This window comes from Nanorana parkeri, unplaced genomic scaffold (genome assembly GCF_000935625.1).
Source record: "Nanorana parkeri isolate BGI_ZX_2015 unplaced genomic scaffold, ASM93562v1 scaffold159, whole genome shotgun sequence".
In the NCBI taxonomy this organism is placed as follows: Eukaryota; Metazoa; Chordata; class Amphibia; order Anura; family Dicroglossidae; genus Nanorana; species Nanorana parkeri.
Genome location: NW_017306427.1, coordinates 1,487,955 through 1,504,651, shown reverse-complemented (window position 1 = coordinate 1,504,651; position 16,697 = coordinate 1,487,955). Strand labels below are relative to the sequence as shown.

Sequence of the window (16,697 nt, the reverse complement as noted above, 5' to 3'; positions counted from 1 at the left end):
CAAATTTTTCTGTACTTTTATATATTTTTACCATTTTCCATATATATATATATATATATCCTTTATTTCCTATAACTGAAATTAAAAAAAATAACTCTAGGTAGATATCACCTCATATCTTTTAGCACAGCTGATGGTACATAACACCCAACCCATAGAGAACCAATACAAATAACAAAACCAAGCAAGAGAAAACATAACACTCAACCCAAAGAGAACCATAACAAAATGAATGAAAGAAAACTGAACACCTATCCCAAAGAGTATCATAAAAAACCAACCCAGAAAAAATATAAGACCCAACCAAATGAGAACCATAAAGAACAACCCAATAAAAAAAAAAAACATAACACCCAACCCATAGAAAACCAGTAAACAAAAAAAAACTAACCAAGAGAAAGCATGACAAAGAGAACCATGAAACGCAAGTCAGAGGAAAAAATAAGAAAAACAGGACAAGAGGAGCCATAAAAGTCAACAGAGGGGAAAGAAACTCCATAAATAACAAAAGCCTAGAGCTATAAAGCATCAAGATATATTACAAATTACATGTCCAATGGATGCCCAGTGGTACCTTATCATTTATCCTTTCTAGAGATAATCATAAACATAAGGTAAAAAGAAAACTCCTGCAGATCACATGACAAGATAAAACTGAATTAAACTGTGACATTATTTTGTTTTTACTTACTAGGTGAATGGAGCAGCCGTGAATGTTTGCAGTGATAGACCACTTCCTGTTCGCAGTATTCCACACTGTTGATCACGGCCTCCAGCTGTTCAGCACTGGCGCTGTAGTTAAATGTGGCTGAGTACGGCCTCCCAGTAATGGATCCGCGTACAGGAGTTAGATCGGTGATGTTGTGCTCAACAATGGTCCAGACTTTCTCTTCTGTTGGAGACATTTAAACATATCCAGTGGTGAAACAACAACATGTACTGCATATTACTCACCACTAACAACAACAAGTATCCCTGAATCCCCCCAAATTATTTGTATATTATGGAATTCACATAAGGTCTGTTTTATAGACTAGAATGTCATATCACTGTCTGAGTCATCAATCCCTTTCAACGGAAGCAGCTAGAAAATTTACTTAAACAAAATGAAATGCACCTTAAACCAGATCTTCAGTGTTGCAGATGGGTGCTCACAGGTATGAATTCAGGTATGAATGAAGTCAGGTATGTGGACCCTATCTACTACACTGGCAGGGACACTTAGAGAAAAGGGTCCAAGCAATGTAGGCTGATGACTCCCAGAGCTGGAGTACAAGCACGGGAACTGAATGAGGCAGTGGAAGAAAGAATAGGCTGGTGGGACAAGGTACAGGGCAGGGTGCTACAATGATAGGTGGCATGGGGTCCTCCAGGATGTGGAATCTAAGGGCCAGCCGGGGTTCATCAGAGCTCCTGATGTGGAGATGGGCCTGGCTGCGTGCTGACCCCAGGTCACAATCCCTAGGCCAGAGTTCTGGACAGTTTGCAGACACACATACAAGGGACAAAACAAAGGTCAGAGACAGACAGAGGACCGGGACTTCCAGGGACAATCCGAAGACTGGAATTTCCAGGGAATAGCCATAGGATAGGGACAGACAGAAGACTGGGATCACCAGGGACAAGTCAAAGTTCAGGGCAGACTGGGGACAAGGATCTCCAGGGACAACCCAAAGGTCAGTACACAGAAAAACTACAAGGCATTCAGGTTCAATCACAAACAAGGGGCTCAGGATCTAGCTTAGGAAAGCGTTGCTCGGGAAGCGTGCCGTTCGCTGCCATGAGTTTAAATAAGAGACAGAAAGAGGGAGGATCCACAGGATTGGCCACAAGCGGACTGTACTGATTGGCCGTGAAGCTGCATGAGAAACAGCAGGAAAGGTCGGCCGACGCCTAAAGCTTGCAGACAGGTGCAAGAGTGAAGGTGGCCATACACTTTACAACCATCGCAAGACCTTAGTCTTGCGATGGTTGTAAAGTAATTAAAAAAACATACGATCTGCCCATCTTGGACAGGCAGATCGTACTCTCGATCATCGCAAGCCGCCCCCCTGAGGGGCGGGCTTCCGATGACCGCAATGCTGAAGGTCAGTGTGCGCGTGCGCACACCGGCCTGTTCGGCATTTGTCTCCTTTTCGGCTGGTTTTCTAGGGTGCTCCTTAGACAAAAGACGTGCGACCGTACAGTAGAAACGGTCGCACGTCTTCGTTCACACTTCTCGATTCTCGTACGATCGCGGGATTTCCCGCAATTCTCGTACGAGAATCGAGCAGTGTATGGGCACCTTGAGTCAGGTTCAGAGCACATGCCTGGAGGACTACAAGCACCAGCACAGCCCAGCATGCCTGCAGAACCAGGGGTAAGAGGTATGTATATACTTGTAGAACTGCAAGTCTGCAGCTGAACTGTGGCATTCAGCACATTGAGCCCATTAGGTGCTATCACAATGCAGAATGCTGGAATTCGGGAGTGCTTTAGGCACTGGGAGCTAGAAGCATTCAGGCAACTTAAAGGCTCAAGGAACACATAGAGTCCTTCACCAAGTATGGGGCTGAGAGGTGACATAGGACTCTGCTGATGATGGTGTCACCCCCTGGCTACATAGGGAGGTAGAGATGTGTCAATCACAAGACTGAGTTATGCTGTACATAAATAAGAAATGGAACGCACCTTTAACCAGATCTACAGCACTGTGAGCCCATTAGGTGTTTTCCCAATACAGGGTGCTGGAATTCGGCAGTGTTTCAGGCACTGGGAGCTAGAGGCGTTCAGGCAACTTAAAGGCTCAAGGAACACATAGAGTCCTTCACCAAGTATGGGGCTGAGAGGTGACATAGGACTCTGCTGATGATGGTGTCACCCCCTGGCTACATAGGGAGGTAGAGATGTGTCAATCACAAGACTGAGTTACGGTTCTGCTTAAATTCATCCATGAAGTCTATATTTTAAGATTAAAAAACATGTTTAGTAGCCTTTACACATACGCTGCAAACAAAGATACCCTTTACAAGGTCTGTTCATTGCGCCTTCATCAGAATGGCCCTCTCCCTGATGCATTTCATCTTTCTTTTTTTTCAACCAAATAGTTAATGGATGCTGCGTGGCAGAGAATGAAAAGCTATCAAAGAGCCTTTCAAGATTTATGGAACATATAAACTAAGATAACCTTCCTCTCCTCATTATCCCTCTCGCTTTAATATCATTTGCCGCCATTAAGCCGGAGAGATATTATTTTATCACCCTTCAACGGGTACCATTCCGAGGCGCTTCAGGAGAACCGCAGAAGAGAAGAAAAAAACCACAGAGCCGAGCAGTAAATATTACAGGATTCATTGCTCGGTCCACCCATGCAAAGGTACATTCATCTCGGGGAAAAGAACAGTTTTAAGAGCTGCTTAAACTGCTTTCCAATGCAAAGGTGACAATGCTTTAATTCTGGGCTAATGCTACACCTTCATGACTTGGCACGTTTAGTTCTTTTGTCCAATTTAGCAGAAGATGCTGTCGGCACTCAGTTCTGGGAGACAGTTTTACAGCTGGAGACTGTGGTGCAGGCAGATAAGCTCGGATGGCTCTGCTTGATAAGCCCTCATAACGAGTGTGCTATGAGTGGGTAAGTCACACAGCAGAGTACAAGAACATATGTAGGCTGGAGGAAGACCCAACATGCATTAAGTTGTTGATTGTAGATATATTAGTGCACTTGTAACAACACATGCACTGTACCTGATATTTATTTTATTTGCATTAACAGTTAAATTTGAAGGACAAACTTTCAAGGGTCTACTCCCTTCTTCTAGGTCCAAGCAATACTGCTATACTTGGACCTAGAAAAAGGGGTTATACTAAAAGGTATATTGCTATATAAAAGCAAGCTGTATGTCAAGATTTCTTGCCCTTCCTTGTCCAATTGCTTGCAGCATAACTTGTGCAGTGTCTGTGACACTGCCGTTCCTCTTTGGTGCCCTCTTATGACCAAACCCCTAAACATCATCATTCTGCAACAACTGCCAAAACTCCTAACAAATTCCATCTCAGAGTGATGATTCAAACACCAGCTCACTATTTAACCATCAGCTTGTCCATTCAGTCTCCGCTCTTGCGTGTGTTCTGATCTACCAAGTGCTCTGCTGTTGTTCCTGTTCCCCGTGTATGACCCTGACTCTGATCTCCTGGTTCCTGACTCCGGCTTTGTTTCCATTCATCCTGTTCTCAGTGTTCCCTGATCTGGTTTACCTGACTACCCGCTTTGGCATCTGACCTCTGGCTTGGCAGTGACGACATCCTGGACTTTCTCTATTGTTTTATTGCATTTATGTTAATTGTTGTTTTCAATAAACTCCTTTTATTTTTGAACCTGCACTTTAAGTTTCTATCTGGTTTCTTGGTTCCCTAACACTGTAGGACTGCCTTAAAGGGAGACTATAAGGTCCCATTCACACCACAACTTTTTGTTGCGCGATTACCGAGCACAACATCACTTAAGATAAAGAATACTATTATTCTCAATGGGCCTGTTCACTCTTGAGCTCTTTTTGTTGTTGCTTTTTGTGTGAAACTCGAAAGGGTACATGAACTTCTTTTAGGGCAAAATCGTGCACTTTTGGCCCCATAGACTTTGGAGCACCTAAAAAAACGCTTGTGTTTGTACACATTTTCCAGACGCTCCCATTAAAAAGTCAATGGGGCCAAAAACACACAATTCTGCTACCTATACTACAAGTTACAAGCAGAAACAAGCAAAAAGCACATGTACAAACACACCAAAAACAATATGCCCACTCTTAGATTTTTATGTATATTATTATTTATTATTTTAATTTTATTTTATGCAATATATTTCATTTACAAATAAACATTTAATAGAAGGTGCACCCATGACACTGTTGTCACAAAGCTAAGGGTTTTTGTAAAAGATAAAAGAGCAGAAGCTGTTTGCCATCAGACTTTCACTATCTTGAATGAAACGCTGAGTAGGCAAAAGAGGGGGAAGGGGGGAATGCCACCCCTCTGACTGCTCTTCTGACTATGTGTGTATACTTAAGCTGAAGCTATTGGGTTCTATAAACGTGTTCAACAAAGCCAAATATAGACAGTAAGTGCGGGAAAGAAGCCTATAACCCTAGATAAGTGTAATCAGAAGGAAGCATAATCTTTTGCAGAGCACACAGCTCGTGCTATGACTTAAGGAGGGGGATGTCATGCTGCTAAAGAGGGACCATTGCTTCCAAACAGAGCACAGGTAGTCCTTTTGAGCAGCATGCTGGCAGGCAAGGGATCGGTTTTATGCTCAAGGCTGACTTTACACAACTTTTGCTTTCATGCACAAAGAGGGAATTTAGCTAATTTAAAATGTAAGATCAGTCGAGCTTTAATTAAATTATGAGGGAATTGCCCATGCCTAGTCACATGACAACTTATAAGCCAACTGGCCAAGTACTTTCAATCCCTTGAAAAGAAGGAGCCTGCACATAAAACCTGCTGTGCTTTCTAAACGATCTACCCTACCGGGATGTAAAAACTCCTTCAGTTAAAGCTGGTGTCCTGCAATTTTAGCCCCTAAATTAAAATATAACTTCCGGTGCAATGTTTTTGGGTGAAAAGATACAAAAAGCAATACAGTATTTATGGCTCTAACTATAAATATATAGAGAGGTGGTAGATCCTCCAGATCCATCTGATCATTATTACAACTGCAAGCTGCTTGTAAGGGGATAGAATTTGCTAGTCAATTGTAGAACTGCAGAATTGCTATAAACTAACACTTATCTTTCTTCTCCTCTTCTAGTCTTATTACTGGGGGCTCGGTTTGTCAGGTGCAGTACTAATTGGACAATCAGTCATTTAAATATTGGGGGATGTCATTATGTGGCAAAGGTGGCAGGTGATACCTGTCATAATATTTTTCTTACAATCAACAAGTTTACATTGTGTGACATTCTGGAATGGGTTAATTTTGGTAGTAATTAGTTGTATCTCTTCCTGGTACTCCTCACTTCTCAATGTTATAATTCTCACAGCTACATTCATGCATCGGACTGGTAACATAATCTCGGAAAGCAGGATTGTTAGAGGTAGCACCCGAATGTACATTGTTAATAATCTTGCTCAGTTTTCTGAGCTACCCTCCATATTGGCAACTCTACATTCAGGGCCATCCATATGATGAGACAGCCTGAGGTTGTTACCTCAGGTGGCATCTCACTGGGCCACGTGGGGGGTGGCAGGTGTGCCTGCCACCCCCTTTCCGGCCAGAACGTCCCAGGTTGCTAAGCAGTCTTAGCAACCTGTGATACTCTGGCTGGCATCCTGCATAGCTCCGGGCAACCAGTGATGTCAGAGAGCTGGGTGAGACACTGGAGCCATGGGTAGTACAGCACCAACCCCCTCCACTGAAAGCATCAACGGCAGCCCCACCTCAAGAGGTGGAAAAAGTGTAGGGACACACCTGTCTCCATCGTATCATGCTTCTATGCACCTGAGTCTGTCATTTTTGCCTGTCTCTAAGATTCCTTCAGCCATGCCTTCAGTGAAAATAAAATCACTTCATAATACGCAGCACTATTGATGAGCTTTGGGTTCAGGTCAACCATGAGTTCAACTAAAATCATGCCTGTTCACAGTTTGGAAATGGGAAAACAAAATGAACTTGAACCTCCAGCTGATGCAACTGGAAGCAATTCATTTAATGGTTGGCCGGTTGGCATCCCAGGTAATGTATTTGAACAAATATGGTCATGACCATATTGGGTCAATGACATCACACAGCATCCCTGGCTGGTTTGTTGGCATTCAGCAGTTGCAGACAGCTAAGGACAGTCAGTTTCTATGGGAGTAGGCACAGGCAGCATCATGAGCCTATTTGGTTAATGATGTCCCCCAGAATGCCCAGTCGTTTGGTTGACATTAAGCAGTTAGCTGGGGACTGTTATTTGTGATGGAAGTAATGTGGGAGAAGATCGCTGGTTGTTTCGGTAGGTCTCCCGGCATAGCTTATCATGACTGTTTTTGGATCTCCATTACTGGATAACAATTTATATATAGGAGGTATTTACTTATTCATGCTGGAAGGGGCAGATATCTGGGGGCCCTTATATTCTAAAGGGAACTTCCAGATTCTGATAATCCCCCTATACTGCCACCACATCCACCAGGGCAGGGATGTGGGGATTAGAGCCTTGTCCCCATCAACATGGCTGTGAATTTACCAGCAGCCCTGACAGGTATATCTCTCAGCCCTGCAGTGCTGAGTGATGTTTTATGAATGTACAGTCAGCACTGTTGGGAGCAGTACAGTGTGTAACACAGCCCCAACAGTGCTGAGCATTCATTTATAAATGTTCACTCAGCACTACAGGGCTATGTGATCTATCTGCCAAGGCTGCTTACTGTAAATGAACAATCAGCACTGTCAGTGCCAGTGCCCTGTATGTTTACTAGCAGTCGGCAGCAATATAACACTACCCTGTAGCGATGATTGCTCATTCATAATAGTTATAAAATGGTCAGCTAAGAGAGGGGATGGGGGCTCAGTGCTGGCTATACCCCCCCACCCCATAAGAATGCCCATATGTTTCTACCATTCCAGGCACCACAGGTTGAAACCCTCCTACAGGCTAAACAGTAAACCCAATCTGTCAGTCCCCCCACAACCTTTAACACCAAGGATATGACCGAATTTACACGATAACAGCGGGGACATGTTTTGATGCTACTTCTTATGAACCAATCCTGTGCCTTTCCATTACTGTGATACTATTTATGTACTTTCTGTCTAGTTGTTTATGGATGACCTGCTAACCACAGGCATCAGTTGGCATTATAACGTGTCTGTGTGTACTTGCACTATTAAACTCAATAAAAATCTATTTAGAAGAATGCCCATATTTTAAGCTTTCAACGAAGGTGGAGCTACAGCCATCATTACCATAAAAAAGGGTGCATTTATTCTGCAATGGTGCCACCAATCTGAACGGGACCAAATGTTATATGCATTTGTCCCCCTGGTGGGTAACATTAAAATGTTATTTTTTTTAGTGAGACTTCTTTGTATGTGGGTAGTTCAAAGGTGAGTACAAGGGTAGCAGTCCTTTGTGGGGTAAGCAGACCCCATCACCAAAACGTTTTGCTTTCCTGATGGTGATACTGTGCCAGAGAACATCTACTGCTAAATTACCCAGAATTATCTTGAAAATTACAAAAGGACTTATAAATCACAAAACCCGAGTCTGTGTGAGCCTACCCATACAGAAGAAGACACAACATTCTAATAACAGATCTTGTCATTCTTCCTGCTGAACAATAATAGTTTTCTTTGCTAAAAGCTACAAATTGCATCTTGATGCTGATTCGACCCCCCTCTGGTTTCTTTAATATTGCTCTGTATCCTCGGGGCTGTTTAAACATTGCCGACCTATATATTCCACGGATTATTTGCTTAATTTTAAACATAACTACCTCCCCTCGTTCCTCTAATAGATATGTTGTGTATCTCTCTTCGGTGTCATGTACCAGGTGATGCGTTTGCCCATATCACTCTTCCCATGCACGCTCTCACCACTAATAGCTCTGCAAAGCCTGTCAGATCGGACTCATGCGACTGCGGAGTTAGCTGAGCGAGGAAACTACAGCTTGCTGCAACACATCTTCAGGCTCTTCAGCCATCAACAAAGTAAACAATTATTCTTTAAGCAGCCATCTGGGCTTTTGAAAAGAGGGATGACCCAAGGAACAAACCCTTCCAGAATCACTCAGCCAGCTGCTTTAAACCGCAACAAATAAAATGCCACATGGATGGAAAATAAGTCTGAATTGTGAATCGGACTGTAAAGTTTTATTATGCTTTAAAAAAAAAAGACTCTATTACTAAAAGAAAGCAAAAAACAAAACAAAAGACATTGGCCACTACTAGTGTGAGACCAGGAACTGAAAACCATGAAGTTGGACACATCACAGCTAGCAGGAGTCAGCATAGGATGTTGGGTGTAGACCACAGTCCATTCAGTATTGTCAACCACCTAGCCACAGGAAAGGGGCCCCTAATAACTATGGTAACATCCTGCCTTACACCATTGCATTTTAGGGTTTTGTGGCATGGATTGGATGAACTATAAATGTATTTTACTTAAATTTTTGTGTGTGTCCTTCTTCCAATGTTTGTGCTCATCACAGTTCTCCACTAAGCTCCATTTGTAAATTTAGATATTGGAGCTTTGTCTAATCCAAGCATGTACAACCCTACAGCTATAAGTGTATATCTTACAGAGGCTTCTCTGTAACACAATATGGCATAGTGGTTCCAAACATATTTTGGGCTGTGGCTCCCTTGCCTCCCGGAATACATCCTTAGCCCCCCCCCCCCCCCCTCACTTACATACATACATACTGTAAATACATACATACATACATATATTTGCTGTTGGAGTAGGTCTACTGGTAATTTAAACAATGACTAATAGGGTTGATTTACTAAAGGCAAATAGGCTGTTCACTTTGCAGGGAAAGTTTCTATTAGCTTTGTGAATGTGGCAAAATTTAACTTTGCAAAGAGTACCCAATCAATACCCAAGAATACCCCAAAGAAATGGTATTCTTGCTTGCACATGATTTTGTAATGGAGGTCACCGCATTCTCTAAACTAAAGGGAAACATCCCCTGCAAAGTGCAAATTCCCATGCAAAGTTGGGGGGGGGGGGGGGGGATTTTAAAGCAAAGCACTTCCACCAGAACATAGTGTAAAGAAAACACAATGCTGATCACAGCAAAACAATGAAGTAAAACATAAGAAAATATTTTTGGGGATCCTACCTTTTTATCAGAGTGAGAGATACGACCAACATTAAAATAATACAAATCACAGCCTTAGCACAGCAACACTTCCACACCCTTTGACGTCAGCCCACCAATTCCACTCATATCTTGCATTCGGTGGGGTTGATTTACTAAAAATGTAGAGCATTGTTACTTTGCAAAAGGAATTTTTCCTTGGGTTATTGACTGAGGTGAAGCTGTGCTGACTGCAATGATCCAATCATATGTGAGCAAATATTCTGTTTTATTTAATCTCCCTCCACATGATTGAATATTCTTTGCAAAGTGGATTTTGACTTAGCTTCATCTCATTCAATACGCTGAGTAAAAATTAACTTTGAAAACTGAAAATTAACTTTACAAATTGAACATGCTCTACTCCTTTAGTAAATCAACCACAGGTGAATGTAGAGGACAAGAATAAAGATAACATGTAATGCTTACACACCTAGAGCTGCCTTTGACCCATGCAAACATGAAAACACGATGATCACCAGTTCCCACGACCTCTTCCATCTGATCTAGTTGGTATGTCCTGCCTAGACCACATCACTAAAGTACCCTTAAATGTTAGACCCTGTACATCAAGCCACAAAATAAAATAAACTTCCCTTATTGGTTCTGAAGTCCTTTGCCCTCACCACACCCCTGGATCTTTCCATCAACCTCCAGGGTTGCAATACCATGCATTCTGGCAGCCACTGATCTATCTATCTGGGAGTGATGCAGGGATGAGTTGTTAAGAGTTCCTTGGAACCCCTCAAATACATGCACCATAAAGGGAGACCAAGGAAGAAAAAAGCTGGTAAAGCTAATTCCACTAATTGAAAGCATTAGTCTGAAGTGATTGACTCCTTGTCCCGCGGGCACAGGCACCTGCGTATAGGAGTGCACCGGTACATGGCTCTCCACACAGGGCTGTAGCTGGGCCTGTACATCTGCATGTGGAGGCAGTTATGTGCATTATAAACAACAAATGGCCAATTTAAAGATCTGTGTCCTTCTAGCCTCCTTGCTGAGTGCTCTTCAGCGGTTCCCTACCTGACCTGGCCTGTGAATAATTGTTGTGATCTGGCATCCGTTCATGAGTTGCCTTCGGATTGTCATTCTGCTGTTGCCTTGACTCATGTTGCTCTCCTTGGCCTGACATCGCTTGTGTCTGCCATATTTGTAACAATATTTGGCCACATGTTTCAGACCCCCAGCATCCATCTGGCATCGCTTCTGTCTGCTGATCTAAATTCCTGTTTGCTTATTTGGATTCAGCCTTCTCAGCCATGCTCAACTCTGCCTTGTTGTTGTACACTGTTGTGCCATCTCCATCTGTGGGCTCCAGTTGTCTACAATCCTTTGTTTGATGATGTCCTGCTGCAAGAATTGGCAATGCAGTTCCTGTTCATCTGTAAACAACAGAACCCTTTGTTGCCATTGTGCCACCTGTTGCCAGAACAGGCCAGCGATGAAAGATCGGCTATCCTTGCCACTTGGTCTTTGATCAGGTACACAACATAATAACTTTTCTGGCTTTTTTCATTGGTGATATTACTCTAGATCAGGGATGGCCAAACTCCGGCCCTCCAGCTGTGGTGAATCTACAAATCCCATGAAGCATCTCTCTCCGAGAGTCATGTCTGTGGCTGTGAGAATCTTGCAAAGCCTCATTGGATTCGTAGTTCCACCACAGCTGGAGGGCCGCAGTTTGGCCATCCCTGCTCTAGAGGGACAGATGTGGCAGGTTATGGAGATGATGGTAGCCATACACCCATGCAAACTGCATGTCAGATATGTGGTGCGGTAAAGAATAAATGTATAAGGACAAGCAATTTAGAATGCCCTTCTACACTGAGAAATGCTGGACTTTACTGCTATTTTGTACGTTTGCTTCAAGGTTACTCACAGCATGAGTGATGGTATCAGAGCAACTGTGGGGGTCAGGAACCTTAGGGGACTATTGGAAAGCCAAAATGGGGAAACCCATGATTCTAGAGGAAGTCCTGCAGTTACAGTCTACCTCAGTTACTAAAAACCTTAGTGCCCTGCATGCCTACCATTTCCTTTGTATCCAACATACCCAAACAACATAACCTGTTATAAATGTATAAACATTATGATCCTTTCTGTCTATGAAACTTACATGAAAAGAAGACATAAGCAAATCTTGCACATTGGATACAGATGGGATTGACTGATCTGCCAATAAAAAGAAAACAATCTTCCATATGTTTTATTTTTTGATTGGAGTACCTCTATAACATACTTGAATGGGTCATGAACTGTCTACCCACCAATGCAAAACTATCTGAAAATCTTTTTTCCAGTGAGAACATTGACATTTAATCATCTTCATGTTTCCAGATTCCATTTATACTTCTAACCCCAGAAAATTCAGAAGTGCTTGAATTTCCCAGCGGCTCTCACTAGCTTTATCTGCAAACCCCCGGAGAGAGAGAAAGCGAGAGAAGCAGGGATTATAGCAGAAGAGAGTGTCTAAGGTTAATGGTACAGAGGGGAGAAGTGGCTCAGGGGCTTTAGTTGCAGAGAGGCGCTCAGGGAATTCAGCCAGGAATTAGCATTCATTAGCAGAATATAATCATCATCTCAGACTGGGCAAGTGTGGCACTTTCCTAACAATACATTGAATTTATTATTGGTGTATAAGAAGATATTACTTGCATCTTCAACTGCAGGAAATATGTAGGGCGGGTAGGTACAAGGCAAAAGAAATGAACACAGAGAGAAGGAATTGGAAAAATTAACAATGGAAAAAGGAGACACAGATCAAAGGGAAAAGATCATGGATGGGGAGGAAAAGTAAAGGAGCAGAGAAGGTGAGGGAAGGACAGTGAAAATAAAGGGATGGAAAAGAGAGGGAAAGAACAAAGGAAATCAAAGAAGGGAAATAAGCAGGCTAGAAAGAGTAAAGGGAAAAATAAAAGGGAAAGAAAAGCAACATGGAAGGGAAGTGAATGGAAAAGAAAGATAGGAATAAAATCAAGAAGTAAAAGGAAAGTAATGAAAGGGGTAAAGGGAAAGTAAATGTAAGGAATAAAAAGGGAGACGGGAAAGGAAAGAAAAAAAAAGAAATAATATGGAGAAGAAAAAAAATAAAAAAAAGCACAAAGAAATAGGAAAGTAAAGGGGAAAAAAAGCAAAGGAACAGAGAAGGGAAGGGAAGAAAGGAAAGTAAAAAAGAAAAGGAATGCATATGAATGGAAAGCACAAAGGTAACGTAAAAGGGAAGGAAAAGAAACACGGAAGGGAAGGAAATGCAAACACAAACAACATAGAAGTATCAAGAAGTTCAACCCAGCCTGCATAACTTTACTCCAGTTCTCCTCTGCCTGATGATCTGCTCCTGTACTGCCTCCCACTCTGGTACCTCATTACATGCAAGTTGCTGACCCAGCCTCTACCTGACTCGTCTTTGCCGGCAGTGTTGTTACCATCTCGCCCAGCTATTGCTGACCATTTCCTGTTACTGTCGGTTGCACTTATCTCATATCACCTCCAACCACATGAAGATAGTACTCATCAGTTCCAGTGACATCAGTCGCATCACCATCCACCTGTACCTGTGGCACTCCTCTGTCTCTGCACCCCCTGTCCTAGTGATGCATGGGCCAGGGCAGTAAGAGAGGCCATTGTCATCATCTCAGGCTCCCCATCAGAGTACATGACAAGACGGTAAGTAAGAAAAGATGCAAATTTAATAAGAAGAGGAGTGATAGAGAGAGAGGAGGAGGGAGAGGGGAAGGCACCTCTTCTGGTCCCAGATTGAGATTTGTATTAGTAATGAACCCCCGGGATATCCTCTTACCTGTGCATCTTGCACACATACACTTGTTTACAGAACATCTACGATTCTGTTGAACCCCCGGGATATCCTCTTACCTGTGCATCTTGCACACATACACTACGATTCTGCTGCAGTGACAGGCTCAGATGCCGAATAGCTGAGGTACCTGAACGGCACGTCAAAAAGATTTGATTAAAATCTTACCGTGCCGTGGCAATGGAGCTATCACTGACATCCTGTACATTGCACTAGCAGAAATATCAGATCTAAAAAAATGAAGTACGAAATGTCACTTCAGAATCTGACATCTTGTACATCGTACTAACAGAGATATCAGATCCTGCAAATGAACAGTAAAGTGTCATTTCCAGATCCGACATGCAGTACAACGCACATGGAATACAACTGCAGAGAATATACACCGTGGTATGGGATAAGAGGTCTATAAATGCTTTTCTGCTTTATAACTCTAACAGCTAACTCAAAATAGAAAAGCTTACAGTCATATGCGTTCACATTTCCCCTGTAACATCAACTGCTGTGTAAAGCCACATACTATCCATTCATTCATTCAGTCATTCATCTTTCCTTCACTCCTTTATGCTTTTTTCATTTGTGTCCTTATGGTCCTCTCAAGCTTTCAAATGTTGACGATTTCATTGCTCTACACACTGGAACTAATGCTGGTGTATAGGGATCCCTGCTGAATCACATTGTTAAACTTCTATTATTATAAAATGTGCTTTATTTGTAAGTCTGCATTTATGTAGTGCACAATTATATAGTGGAAACATAATATATACATATAATATATAGATAATAAGTTGTATGAATAAGCAACATGTGGGACATTTAGCCTTGTGTGTGAAGGTAACTAGAGTTCATGTACAACATTTAGGCCTTATAGGATGAGGTAGCAAGGGTTCATGTAGAACAATCAGGTCTTATAGGATGAGGTAACAAGGGTTCATGTAAAACAATTCGGCCTTAAAGGATGGGGTAACAAGGGTTCATGTAGAATAGTTCGGCCTTATAGGATGAGGTAACAAGGGTTCATGTAAAACAATTAGGCCTTATAGGATGAGGTAACAAGGGATCATGTAGAACAATTAGGCCTTATAGGACGAGGTAACAAGGGATCATGTAGAACAATTAGGCCTTATAGGATTAGGTAACAAGTATTCAGAGACAAAGTCATAAACATGTTTTTTGACCTTCGCTTAAGGAACAATAGGCCCAATGCCAAGACAGGTGTCTTCAAACCTTGATGTGAAGGAGTATTATTATGACAAGAAGGATCATCTAATGTTCTTGGCACAATCAAATACAAGTACAGGGTGGCATTATTATCTAATATTTGGAGATAATTCAAGGTAACACAGATGGTTTCATTGTTCAAATCTCTATAAAAAGCAGCCAGCGAGCCCATATTATTTGAACTTGCCTAAATTCCTGCACTTTCCCGGCTGGCTAGCTGAATAAATGTACTTCTTGAAGCTATCCCACCCGAGTGGTTGCTAATTAATGTAACAATTGGGGAGAGTCTCTCCTTCACAATGAGATCCAGACCACACAGAACATATTCACAGTTTAGTTACGGTAATACTGCAATAGTAATGTACACAACTACATTTTGTGGACATCTGACCATCCCATCTACATAAACTTGTTGAACATTCAACAAAACCATGGCCACTAGAATGGAGTCCCACCACCACCCACAACAGCCTCCACGCTTTTCACAAGACTTTGGAGTGTTTCTGGGAATTTTTACCAATTCAACCAAAATGAACATTTGTGAGGTCAGGTACTGATGTTGGATGAGAAGACCTGTCTCACAATTAGTGTTCCAAATCATCCCAAAGGCATTAGCGGTGTTAAGGTCAGGACTCTGTTAAGGACTAGATGTGCAAGAATGAAAGCCCCAAAATAGAACGTATAAAGTCCAGATTCAAATTTTTTTTGTCATAAAAAAAACCCAACACATTTTGGGGGTTCATAGGGTCCCCCTTCATCAGAGCTGCACATAAAAGATTAGGATCAGTATACAGTATTGACTGGTAAGTAAAAGTATAGGATGCCAAGTGTAAATGCTTAGGGATATACAATACACAATTAGGAAGTCAGGATAGGATAGGGAATCCGGGAAGAAGATATAAAAAAATATAGCTATAAAAGTCTACAAAAATTATTATAAAACATATAAGTAGCATGTAAATCGAAAATAAAAAGTAACAGTAGGACTCTGTGCGGGTCACTCTAAAGTAGGGGCAGTGAATTAAAATCCAAGGAGGTCCAGTGAGTGAAATTTTCATGAAGCAGGGGTCTAAATCTCATTCCGGAGAGAACGGTCACTCAGTCTGTGGTCTGCCATTAAGATTTAGATCTAGATTTAGATCCTCCACAGTAGTGATGAGTGAATCTGCTTGGATTCGATAACAAAAAATACCTTACAACCCGGACAGGGTCCTTTTCATGCAGCTTTAAGGGCAACATGGATACATAAAAATCCTTTCTATTACAGGCTTGGGGCGCCTTGAAATGTATGTGGTTTAGTGGGAGCAGTATAATTTTCTTCACATACACTATATGCATAAGAATGAAGACGTCATTGACGCCTGCATCTTGTTTGAACATGTTTGTACTACCTTATGATCTTTGATAAATAAGGAATTGACATGCTAAAAAAGAAAAGAATGAAGACGTCACACTGCTTACCAGTTATATTGCAGAAGACACGCACAGGTCCAAGAGGCCCGCTGCCATCGGAGTCGATGTAGTAAAAGTCAGACGGGTAACCCTTGTTCTTGTAGGCCTCACATGACTGTTCATACAGAGCTGGAGGGGGGAATCAGATGAACACCAAATTCACTAACAGGACTAAATGTACAATGTCACATAATTAGATCCTTTCCTCATACTTGATTGTATCCTCTCTTCTACATAAGATCCATTATATGTTATGATTAGAATGTCATGAAAAAGTCCACAAAGCTTTTATCTGAAAAAGAATTACAACTTTTGCCATTTTTTTTTCAATCACTTTAAGACTGGAAAGATAAGATGAATTGTGTACACAAAGTCAAATATA

The 16,697-nt window shown here is 41.9% G+C and overlaps 1 protein-coding gene across 1 annotated transcript in view; it reads right to left on the bottom strand.

The window, feature by feature from the left end:
• LOC108785392 (contactin-associated protein-like 5) overlaps positions 1–16,697 on the bottom strand; it is a 283,646-nt gene that overhangs the window by 88,908 nt on the left and 178,041 nt on the right. Inside the window, exons 13-14 of the mRNA XM_018554450.1 lie at positions 16,325–16,444; positions 692–892 (exon numbers count right to left, since the gene is read on the bottom strand). Coding sequence (XP_018409952.1) covers positions 692–892; positions 16,325–16,444 — 321 coding nt within the window. The remainder of the gene's footprint in view (positions 1–691; positions 893–16,324; positions 16,445–16,697) is intronic.